At 34.6% G+C, this 12,114-nt stretch overlaps 1 protein-coding gene and 1 pseudogene across 3 annotated transcripts in view; both read left to right on the top strand.

Moving 5' to 3' along the window:
- Positions 1-12,114, top strand: part of LOC111283239 (THO complex subunit 2-like) — a 31,764-nt pseudogene that overhangs the window by 1,713 nt on the left and 17,937 nt on the right. The window contains exons 4-18 of the transcript XR_016342086.1: positions 1,679-1,738; positions 1,915-1,977; positions 2,269-2,349; positions 2,919-2,990; positions 3,079-3,114; positions 3,262-3,330; positions 8,606-8,739; positions 9,193-9,268; positions 9,542-9,721; positions 10,359-10,433; positions 10,691-10,907; positions 11,014-11,256; positions 11,346-11,426; positions 11,532-11,656; positions 11,758-11,815. The product of XR_016342086.1 is annotated as a THO complex subunit 2-like (transcript). The remainder of the gene's footprint in view (positions 1-1,678; positions 1,739-1,914; positions 1,978-2,268; positions 2,350-2,918; positions 2,991-3,078; positions 3,115-3,261; positions 3,331-8,605; positions 8,740-9,192; positions 9,269-9,541; positions 9,722-10,358; positions 10,434-10,690; positions 10,908-11,013; positions 11,257-11,345; positions 11,427-11,531; positions 11,657-11,757; positions 11,816-12,114) is intronic.
- LOC111283237 (uncharacterized) lies at positions 3,899-5,568 on the top strand. Of its 2 annotated transcripts, none has more exons than XM_022871702.2 (2): positions 3,899-4,912; positions 5,260-5,568. In XM_022871702.2, the coding sequence occupies exons 1-2, from the start codon at positions 4,087-4,089 to the stop codon at positions 5,292-5,294; spliced, it is 861 nt and encodes a 286-aa protein (XP_022727437.2). In that variant the 5' UTR covers positions 3,899-4,086; the 3' UTR covers positions 5,295-5,568. The 2 variants fall into 2 exon arrangements, with proteins under 2 accessions (XP_022727437.2, XP_022727436.2); XM_022871701.2 differs by having other exon boundaries at positions 3,899-4,930.

Genomic DNA, 12,114 nt, shown 5'->3' with positions numbered 1-12,114 from the left:
TTATTAATAATAAATTATTTATTCATATATTATTATAATATTTATTAATTAAATTAATAATATTTATTATTGTTTTATTTATTAATATAATATTATTTCTTAATATTATTTATTAATATATTATATTAACAGTATATTATTTATTAATATAATATTATTTATTTATTAATATAATATTATTTATAAGTAAGATTATACTCAAAAGTATTAATAAATAATTAATACTCATAGAAAGATCTTTTTCGGAAAATGTCTTACCCTTTTCAAATCTGTAAAACAATTTCCAGAAAATTGGTCTTATTTTTTATTGACTAGTAAGTCATTTTCCGTTGACCAGCCAATTTTCTACTAAACAAACATTTGAAAATATGAAATTCATTTTCCGGAAGCCATTTTCCCCGAAACAAATGGAGCCTTAATTTATATAAGTGAGCGATAAATTGATTCTTCCACAACTACTGTAGTGATGTATGAACTTATTTAGGTTCAATATTTATCATATGGTATAAAAAGAAGACACTTAAAAGTAAAAAAATAAATTATCCACATTGTAGAAAGGATCAGAACATGTTTCACAACATTTTTCTATTAGCCCTATGCTTTACTATTATTTGTTATTAATTATTAAATATTCCTCATCAGGAGGATGCAAGAAGCATGAAGCTTCTGACAGCAACAATTTTATTTTCCATGTGAGGTTCTTCTTTCATCTTTTGCGTAATTGGTCCAGAATTAGTGGATTAGGGTTTTAACTTCCACTGTAATATGACTTTAATGATATCTCCATGGAATTAGGAGAGAGATAATGAAGCATGGTTGAACATTGATTTGGATATTGGAGAGTGAAACTCCTTCTAAAGCATTAGTGGGTAATATTTACAGAATTGACCAAGAAAATGATAACTCTATAGTTGATTGATTGATGTGGAAGAGGACAAAGTAGGTGAGTTGTTGCCGTTAAAAATAACTATATGAACTTTCTAATAACTTGGGACTTGGGAGATGGAAATTAGAAGCTCTCAATACAATTAAAATTGAATTTGCTTATTTTTTCCATTATGATTAATTGAGTTTTAATTGATGTAGGATTAGACATCATCAAACCCTTTTAGATGAGGTACTGATTACATTTTTATTGTTCCAAATGGAGTTATGGAAGAAACACATTGTCTATCCCAAATCTTTTGTTAAAAGCTTTTTGTTACTTAATGATGTTTTACAAATGCCCTTTCTTTTCTACAATTAATCTTTTAATGATTTATCTGCTTAGATCAAATGAGGATTTCATGCAACGTGGTTATGATATGGATATTGTCTATGCCACTGTTGCAATTAGAGCTAATGGCATGCAGTTCCTCTATTGATTTTATGATTATAAAGTGGATATTGGTGCTAATCTTTGGAAGAAATCCTCTGAGACTATTAGGAGCCACTGACTGGAGGAATTGAAGGAATCTCATATAAATCAAGGGTTTGGTTTGCAATTAATTTTTCCTTATGTTTTGATCAATACTAACAGCACTTCGTTGTTGGACAATCAAATTTTTGTTCCGTTCATGATATTCTTATTGGACATGTTTCCCATAGTTATATGACCTTTATGATTCTTTCTTTGTATATTGAAGATAAAGAGAATTTTTCTGTTGCTTATTTGCTGGGTTTATGGTCTTTTTTTTAGGCAAAGTGGCTAGTGGAGTCTTTTTTAGTTCCATTGAGGCTTTTTCAGGAGTGCAGTGAGGTAAAATATTTTGTTACCTTGTTGTGCTGTTGGGTTATTTGGTCACTCATTGTGTATTTCTTTGTTTTAGTCCACTGGGATGTATTTTTTTTTTTTTTCTGAATGAGGTGGATCTCTGTTGACATGTTACCTTTTTGGTAATGAAAAAATACCTTATTGCAACTATTACATTCTAGGAAGAGTTCCTGTGGGAGGCTGAAATGATCAAGATAAAGGCTCCTGATTTGAAGGTTAAAGGGGTAAGAAAATTTAATATTATTGCTGTACTCAATATATTTTGATGCATGGTTAGTTTTATGGTTTGATGCATGAAACTTGAACTGTTGACGCAATGAATTATATTGGGAAATACAGACTTTGTTTAGCTATGAGGGTGATAAATTCTACTTCTATGAGCAATTCTAGGTGTCATGCATGTTGGCATGCTAAACTGATTAAATCAGATACATGCACCGGTATATGTGACAAAGTCATGAGGTTGAGGTAAACTACTGACTTTCATCATCTGATGATTTTTGTGTTGATTCCAGGTCAGACTGAATACACGTCTTCTTTATCAGCAAACAAAATTTAACCTCCTTCGAGAAGAGAGTGAGGGCTATGCTAAACTGGTATAACCTCAATTTGATAAAATTTCATGGAAAATATTTGCTCATGTATTCTCCTTTTAGTTATATTTTCTTGAAGATGTGGTATGAAGCTTTTTCATTGATTTATTTATTGATGTCTCGCTGCCTATTAGAAACTTGTGGTCTGGCATTTGTTATTCTTTTAGCTGTTTATTTTGATGCTCCTGTAACCCTGTAGTAATTTTCATTTTTTTTCTAGCATGTTGGTGGATTTGCAAAATTATATTGTGGTTGATTTCAACATATCAAACAGACCATGGTGGATTATTGTTGGGCATACAAACAGAAATCATGATGTGAATGGGAAACCATTAAGGTGATTCCAGAAATCAGATTAGTGATTCAATACTAGTAGAGAAACTGGAATTGTTGTTAAAGAGAAGCCAAATTAGTTCAGATAAGGGATTTAGAATCACATCAATAGTTGTCAGAAGAATTTTTTTTAGGCTAGGATTAGGACTGTTAGATATCTAATTTGGATTAGAGCTACTGGACCATGTGATTACTTTTGAAGTTTTTATCCTTAATATCACTGTGTTGTGCATCTGTAGGTTACTCTCCTTTGTCGAGGTTCTGAAGATTCAACTCAAAATGCATCAACAGCAAGAATAGGCATTGTCAAGGTTTGACCTTGTTCTATCTAGTATTTCTTTCATCTTAGTTGTGGTTACATAATGTAATTAGTGTGTAATTAGTGTGTAACTTCTGCAGTCATTAATTGGGCATTTTGATCTGGACTTTGACATTGTAAGTTTTTTCTAATCTCTGTCAATCATCTTATTCCACTTGATGATTTAGCCTACTTTGCAGTGTGTTGTATCTGTTGAATGAATTTGTTAAGAATGTGATAGTTGGGATTAATTCTTTGAAGACAATAATTTTCTGATCCTTTAGGTGTTGGAGTGTTACGAGCTTCAGCCAGATGATAATGCTTTTTTGCAATTGATTCCCATCTTCCCAAAGGTTCGGATATCATTATATTCTGGTTGAGATGTAATGATAATTCTATGTTATCCTGCATCTGAAAAATCTTTCTTGCTTGTTTCTTTATGTGGGAAATCATTTATTTACAAGTGATTGTATTCTATAATCTGCTGATTGTAATCTGTATATATCTGTATCCCTAAAATTGAGAATTTGTATCTCTAGAATTAAGGACAGAATATCAGGATAGACAATTCCTTGATTATAGGGATTAGATTTAGGAATATTTAGTTTCCTAGTTTACCCCCTAGATAGTTGTATTTAAATCTATGGTGTTTGTATGATTCTATACACAAGTTTTTCAATATATTCTCATTTTTTCACATGGTATCAGAGCTTTAGACTCTTCTTGGGAAGAAAATTTTTCAGCCTTCATTGCTGAATGTTTTTTTTTAGGCCTTCATAGCCTTCAAATTCTGTTAAGTCTGTCATACTTTTATTTTTTTTCCTTTTTGGCCTTCATTGCCTATACTCGTTTCAGTCCTGAGAAAGGTAACCATGTCAGAAATTGCAGAATCTGCTGCTACTACTCGATTTGGAGAAGTAACAACTGGTCAAACCATAGGGGAACTACAGAATATCCAAGCTGCATATAGATTGAATGGAAAGAACTACTTGAAGTGGTCTCAGTTGGTTCAAACCTTTCTAAAAGGGAAAGGAAAATTGAGCCATCTTCTTGGCATTGGTCCTGAGAAAGGAGATCCAAATTTTGAGGCTTGGGATGAAGAGGATTCTATGGTTATGTCATGGCTGTGGAATTCTATGACACCAGATATTAGTGACACTTGTATGTTTTTGTCCACGGCCAAAGACATTTGGGAATCAATTCGTCAAACCTGTTCCAAAGTTAAAGATGTTGCTCAAGTCTATGAGGTAAAGATCAAGATTGCAGCTCTCAAACAAGGGAATAAGTCAGTCACAGAGTATGCTATTCTTCTTAAAAATCTTTGGCAAGAGATGGATCACTATCGGTGCATAGAAATGAAGTGCAGTGAAGATGCAACAATTTTGAAGAAATTTATTGAAAAAGATCAAGTCTATGATTTTCTTGCTGGATTGAATGTTGAGTTTGATCAAGTCAGAGTCCAAATTCTGGGAAAACAGGATCTGCCTTCTTTAAATGAAGTGATATCCATGGTTAGAGCAGAAGAGAGTAGAAGAGGAGTGATGCTTGACAGTGTGCATGTAGAAGGATTTGCTATGGTCTCTAATGGTGGGAAGAACCAAAGCTTAGAACAATTACCAGTCAGTGAGAATGGGAAAGGTGATTCGGCTAAAACTTCAAATCGCGACAATCTTTGGTGCACCTATTGCAAGAAGCCAAGGCACACCAGAGATCGTTGTTGGAAACTACATGGAAAACCTTCAACTTCAAGCAAAGAATGGGGTTATAAAGGAGGACAGCCAAGAAATCAAGGACAAGCTCACATGACTGCAATGGAGTTAAACCAGGAGAAGTCTCTGGAACAAGGAGAGTTGGATAAAAAAGAGATTGAGAAATTGAGAAGCCTATTGGGAACTCTTGAAAAGGCTACTGGTGTATGCTCCTTGGCACACTCAGGTAAAGACTCTAGTGCAGGTAAAGTCTCTAATTCTCATGGATTAAATGTCTCAGATAAGTCCATTAAGAGTTCTTGGGTCATTGACTCAGGAGCCATAGACCACATGACACATTCTTCACAAAAGTTTAGTACATATACCTTATGTCCTGGTAATAAGAAAATTACTGTTGCAGATGGTTCACTTACTACAGTGGCAGGATTAGGAGATGTTCAAATTAATCCCTCATTCGTTCTTAAAAATGTTTTTCATGTTCCTAGATTGTCTATTAATCTGATATCTATACAAAGACTTACTAGAGACATGAACTGCAATGTAACTTTTTATCTCTCTTACTGTGAATTTCAGGATCAAGGTTCGGGGAAGAAGATTGGACTTGTTAAGGAGAAGGATGAACTATACTATCTTGAGACATCCAACAACATAAGTAATATCAAGAATAGTTTACCTTTGTCATTTCTTTTTGAACAATCTTCCAATAAAGACAAAATCTGGCTTTATCATTTTCGTCTTGGACATCCTTTTTTTGGAACTTTGAGAAAATGTTTCTTTCTTTGTTCAAAGGATTAAACGTTGAAGATTTTAATTGTGATGTTTGTGAACTTGCAAAACACAGACGTGTATCTTTTTCAATTAGTAACAAAAGAAGTTCTACTCCTTTTTACTTATTCATAGTGACATTTAGGGTGCCTCTACAGTTCCTAATATTTTTGGGGCAAGATGGTTTGTTTCATTCATAGATGATTGTACCAGGGTTTTTTGGGTTTTTTTACTTAAATCCAAATCAGATGTGAATAGTGTGTTTTTTAGCTTTCAAAATATGATTCAAAATCAATTTAGAGTGAGAATCAAGAGATTTAGGTCGATAATGTAAGAGATTATTTCAAGTAGAGTCTATCCACCTATTTCCAAAATGAGGGGATTATCCATGAGTCATCTTGTGTTAATACCCCACAGCAAAATGGAGTAGTACAGAGAAAAAACAGCCATTTACTAGCCACAACCCGAGCCTTCATTTTTCAAGCAAATGTGCCCAAATCTTACTGGGGGGAAGCTGTTCTCACTGCTACTCACATTATAAATAGGTTACCTTCAAGGGTTTTGGGATTTAAAACTCCTATGGAACTACTTTTATAATTTTATCCCAACCTTAATACCACAAACAACCTCACACTTAGGATATTCGGTTGTACATCATTTGTTCATGTTCACAGTCATAATAGGGGAAAGTTGGATCCAAGAGCAATTAAGTGTATCTTTGTGGGGTATTCATCAACTCAGAAAGGGTATAAGTGCTATCATCCTCTTACCAAAAAATTCTATGTGTCTGCAGATGTCACTTTTGAAGAAAGTAAACTATTTTTTACTTAACCTTATCTTCATGGGGAGACATCATTTATAGATAAAGACTTCTTTTTGCTTGACTTGTCATCTTCCTCCAAAACAGTTTCGCCTATTAATTCTTTTGAGCCTAAACCCATTTCTTAAAAGTCCAAGTCAAACACTGATTCTAAATCTGAACCCATTCCAAACATAGAAGTTGTGATTAAGGATAATACTATTCTTGATTTTGTGAAAGAATTACAGGTGTACTCAGGAAAGAAAGTTCCAGCTCCTGAACTAGTGCAAATCCAAGAACCTGATCTTAACTCTGGAAATGATGTAATTACAGTCTCTGATTCTATTTCTCAAAATGAGCATGGCTCTCCTAAAATTAGTGATTATGATTTACCTATTGCCATTAGGAAAGAAACTAGAGAATGTACTAAACATCCATTATACCCAAAAAAGTTTTCACCATCCCATAAAAATTTTTTTGTGAGCCTAAATACTATTTCTATTCCAACTACATTATTTGAGGCATTATCCAATGAGAAATGGAGGCAGGCGATGAAAATAGAAATGGAGGCCTTAGAGAAAAATAAGACATGTGAACTAGTAGAGTTGCCTGTAGGAAAATATCCAGTTGGGTGTAAATGGGTTTTCACTGTAAAGTATAAGACAGATGGTACTATTGAAAGATACAAGGCCAGGCTGGTGGCTAAGGGCTACACTCAAAATTATGGAGTGGATTATCAGGAAACTTTTGCTCTAGTTGCCAAGATGAATACAGTTAGGATTTTATTATCCTTGGCGACAAATTACAATTGGGAGCTTCAACAATTGATGTAAAGAATGCTTTTTTACATGGTGATTTGGAAGAAGAAATATATATATGAAAGTTCCACCGGGATTTGGGGGTCATCTAGAAGCAAAAAAAGTATGCAAGTTGAAAAGGCTTTATATGGCCTTAAACAGTCTCCTAGGGCCTGGTTCGGGAGATTTGCCAAAGTGATGCTAGGAATGGAATATAAACAGAGTCAAAGGGATCACACACTGTTTATCAAGCACTCAGATTCAGGGAAGGTCACAGTTCTATTAGTGTATGTTGATGATATAATTGTAACTGGAGATGATAAAAAAGAAAGAGAGTCTCTAAAACAGTGTTTGGCCAGAGAATTCGAGATAAAAGAGCTAGGGAGATTGAAGTACTTTCTAGGAATTGAAGTAGCCTACTCACGTCATGGTATTTTTATCTCACAACAGAAATATGTAATGGATCTTTTGAAGGAAACTGGGAAGCTTGCATGTAAACCTGCAAGTACCCTTATAGATCCTAATCATAAGCTTGGAGAAGCTAATGAAGATGCTGCTATGGATAGGGAGATGTACCAGAGATTAGTTGGAAGACTTATTTATCTCTCATATATTAGACCTAACATAGCATATGTTGTTAGTGTGATAAGTCAATTTATGCATAGTCCTAAAGAAGTACACTTACAGGCTGTTTACCGTGTACTATACTATTTGAAGGCTAATCCTGGGAGATGTATCTTGTTTAAAAGAAATTCAGGGTTGGTACTAGAGGCATATACAGATGCTGATTATGCAGGTTCAGTAACTGACAGAAGATCTATCTTAGGCTACTGCACTTTTCTAGGTGGTAATCTTGTAACTTGGAGGAGTAAAAAATAGAATGTGGTGGCAAGATCAAGTGCTGAAGCAGAGTTTAGGGCAATGGCTCAAGGAATTTGTGAACTACTATGGTTAAAGATTATTCTAGAAGACTTGAAGATCAAATGGGATGGACCAATGAGACTTTACTGTGATAACAAATTTGCAATAAGCATTGCACACAATCCTGTGCAACATGACAGAACAAAACACATTGAAGTAAACCAGCACTTCATAAAGGAAAAACTAGACAGTGGATTGATTTGCACCCTATATGTATCAACCAAAAGTCAACTTGCAGATGTGTTGACTAAAGGCCTCAACAGTACAACATTTTAGGAAATTATTTCCAAGATGGGAATGGAAAACACCTATTCACCAGCTTGAGGGAGAGTGTGGGAAAACATTTAGTTACAAGTGGTTGTATTCTGTAATCTGCTGATTGTAATCTGTATATATCTGTATCCCTAAAATTGAGAATTTATATCTCTAAAATTAAGGACAGAATATTAGGATTGACAATTCCTTGATTATAGGGATTAGATTTAGGAATATTTAGTTTCCTAGTTTACCCTCTAGATAGTTGTATTTAAATCTATGATGTTTGTATGATTCCATGCACAAGTTTTTCAATATACTTTCATTTTTCCACACTTTATGATTTCATGCAGTCTCATGGTTTCTTTATGATTTCATGCAGTCTCGTGCTTCACAAATTCTCGGTTTTAAGTTTCAATACTATCAGTGCATGGAAGTAAATACTCCTACACTGTTTGGTCTCTTTAAGCTTGCAGGTTTGCTATTGAAGGAAGAGTTTATTGATCTTGATGGCATGTGAGTTTGTTGAGATCCTTTGTCCTCCAATATGGTGATTCCTGTTGTTCTAATTTTTGAGCAAATCCAGTTTGCACATTTTTACTTGTCCTGCTGTTTGTTGTAATTGTCTTTAAATGTTGATATCAGAATCAAAGTTTTATATAGTAATGGAACATGTTCTTCTTGAAGTCGGATCCAAACACTTTTGATGTATAACTTGATATAGTTACCATTTGACATTTGATAATCCATGCTTGAAGTGGCAAAGTGATAAATAAAATGCTTATGTGCATTATATGTTGTGTCAACATGGTCACTGGTCTGATGTGATGTGACTTGTTTCATGGATTTTCATTTAGTATATAGTTGATGTTAATAATTTTGTTTTTCCTATTGATGGCTTATTTTGACATTTAAATCAGCTGTCTCTATATGTAATTTTCAGCTTATCTGATTTATACATATATGCAGCTATGCTCATTTACTTCCCAAGGATGATGAAGCGTTTGAGCATTATAATGGTTTCTCTGCAAAACGACCTGATGAGGTATTCACTGTTTTTATTTACAATTTTACGCTAGAAATTCTTGCTTCAATAAAAGATTGTGGTGCTTCCATTTCTTTCTTAAAGCATTTACGTGTCTGAGTTATTTACATAATTTTCATTTACTTGATTTAAGCATTGATAACTCTCCATTCCCCTGCCCTCCTTCAGAGAGATTGATGAACAATTTTTGTGGTTAAATCTGTACAAGTTACCTCCGGATATTGTTAACTTGTTTTATCCTGCAATTCTCTGTATGCACCTTAATTTCTGCAGGCTAACAAAATTGGAAAAATAAATCTTGCTGCTATTGGTAAGGATCTCATGGAGGATGAGAAACAAGGCAATGTAACAATAGACCTTTTTGCTGCTCTAGATATGGAAACTGAGGCTGTCGCAGCTTGAAAATAACCAGACTTTAGGCTTGCTTACTGGCTTTCTTTCTGTAGATGATTGGTAAGCTTGATTGTACTTTGCTGCCTTTTGAGCTGGCTTTGTTGTGCTTTGGAATTTCTATCAATTTCTTTCCACTCTTTCTCTCTATCTAACTTTTAATTGAAATTATTTCCTCAATCTTGTTCCACTGTTTCCTTGTTGCAACTTTTAAATTGAACATACCAGTTTCTGTTTATTTGATTTTGTCTTTGTTTACACACTTGACACTTTCAACTTGTTTTCCTCCTATCCTTCTTTTCCGAGTTTGTTCTGGGCATTCCTGCTCTCTATTGAAATTTTGATATGAAATTGTACTGGTGAATTGAGATTCTACTTTTCTGTAACCAGCTGTGTGCTTAGGTCATATCTTCGCATATTTTAAAATTGGGATGTCTGCAGCACCAGATCATCCTATGACAGCTTTAATTACTAAAAGCTTGTAAAAGTTTACTTGAGCAGCAATTATGTGATTGTGTTGACAGTATTATTATACTTGTGAATGACCTACTGTAGAGTGTTATTCATTTAATTTTTGAGTACTTTTGTTAGCCTCAAAGAGAAGACAGTTGATGCTGTATCAGCTTTTCTTCTTTTTGAGAATTTTGTGACTTTTATTATTGATCTTTCGGATTTTCACTTAAGATATCATACTTCTCAGGTACCATGCCCATATTCTGTTTGATCGCCTTTCACCCCTTAATCCAGTGGCGCATGTTCAAATCTGTAGAGGGTTATTTAGATAAACACTATGGATGCCTTTTCTTTATCACGAAGGTGGGTTGGGTATATGAATTTGGGACTTCTGAATTTCATTGCCTCGTACATCTGACTGTCTTACACATGTTTGTGTTGATGTGGTTTTAGTTGAAGACATTTTCTATTTGTGTTTCTGACATTTTGGACTCACTTTAATGGTTTAGGCATTTGCAGAAGCTTAATTATTTGTTTCATATTGATTTGTACTTTCGTTCTTAACTATAATGTATATTCATTCAGGCTCATTGAAAAGTCAATCTCTTTAGCATATGATAGCGTTCGCCAGACACATCTCCAAAGCTTTGGGTCTCCCTCAGGATCTGGTGCTGATAACATGGATACAACAAGTTCATCAGTCGGTAGCTCCTTTATTGATCTTCCTAAGGAACTCTTTCAGATGTTGGCTACCGTTGGACCTCATCTCTATTGTGACACTCTACTGTAGCAGAAGGTATTCTTTTAGTGTTTCTAATGTGCTCATAATTAGCTTTCTCTTTGATTTTGTTTTCTCGTCCTAGTAGTACATTGTTGATTACGCACATTTTCGCGATTGGCAGGTATGTAGAGTTTTGAGAGGTTATTACTTGTCTGCCCTTGAGCTCGTATCTAATGCTGATGGAGCCTTAAATGGAGAAATGGTTACTGGTGGATATCGAAATCCTCATCTTCACTTGAAGGAAGCCAGGTCAAGGGTAGAGGAAACATTAGGAGCATGTCTACTTCCTTCTTTGCAATTGGTACCTGCAAATCCAGCAGTTGGGCAAGAGATCTGGGAAGTAACGAATCTCCTTTCCTATGAGGTTGGGCTTCCATCAGTTATTTGTTACTTCCCTTTGAGAATTTATTAGACATGGTAGACAATCTTGCTAGGTGAATCTCATCTGCTTAGGTGCGATACCGGTTATATGGTGAGTGGGAAAAGGATGATGAGCGGAATCCTACCATATTAGCTGCAAGACAAACAGCGAAGGTAGAGTAGTGTGTCTTCTTGATAGTGTTCTTATTGCTTGTCAAAGCTGTGTATGGTGCACCTCAAAAGTTCCATTTGCACCTCTGCTTTTTTTTTTTTTTGTAGCTGGACACTAGGTGGATTTTGAAACGGCTTGCTAAGGAAAATTTGAAGCAGTTAGGACAGATGGTTGCAAAACTTGCTCATGCTAATCCAATGACTGTACTACGAACAATTGTTCACCAGGTATTGTATTTTTATTAGTGATTATGCTTTGAGTTTTATGCATTGTCGAGTGTTGTTTACTTTTGTTTATGTGGCTTCATTGCACTTCCGACATTTTCAGATTGAGGCATACATACATGGATATGATTACTCCAGTTGTTGACGCATTCAAGTATTTGACACAGGTCTGCATCTGTTTTGCCTTTATGATTTTTCCTCCATTCTGTTTCCTGTTTTTCTTTGTCCTTGTTAGCAGTTAATAAAGTTTATTCATTTACATCTTGTCACATCTTCTTGGTTATGCTTCCTTGTTCAACTCGTCAAAACTCAGAATTCTAGTTTTTTTTTAATATTTTATTTCTGAGTAGGTAATTTAAGTGATTGGTGAATCTCTAGTTGTTAACCCAGTGATTTAGAAGCCAAACTGGATTGGCCAGACTGGTTCAACTGGAACTGTTGGCCTATCCATTCTGGTAAGGTACAT

Source organism: Durio zibethinus, chromosome 5, assembly GCF_047325235.1.
Source record: "Durio zibethinus cultivar Kanyao isolate XHJ-2024 chromosome 5, ASM4732523v1, whole genome shotgun sequence".
Classification (NCBI taxonomy): Eukaryota; Viridiplantae; Streptophyta; class Magnoliopsida; order Malvales; family Malvaceae; genus Durio; species Durio zibethinus.
Note: the sequence above shows the minus strand (reverse complement) of the source record. Positions and strands in the feature narration are given on the sequence as shown.

Bases quoted from the DNA above. Each gene is read 5' to 3' on its own strand.
- LOC111283237 (XM_022871701.2), top strand. From the start codon at position 4,087: ATGGTTATGTCATGGCTGTGGAATTCTATGACACCAGATATTAGTGAC. The intron at 4,931-5,259 runs GTAAAGTCTCTA...TGTGAATTTCAG, and splicing joins AGGTAAAGACTCTAGTGCAG to GATCAAGGTTCGGGGAAGAA.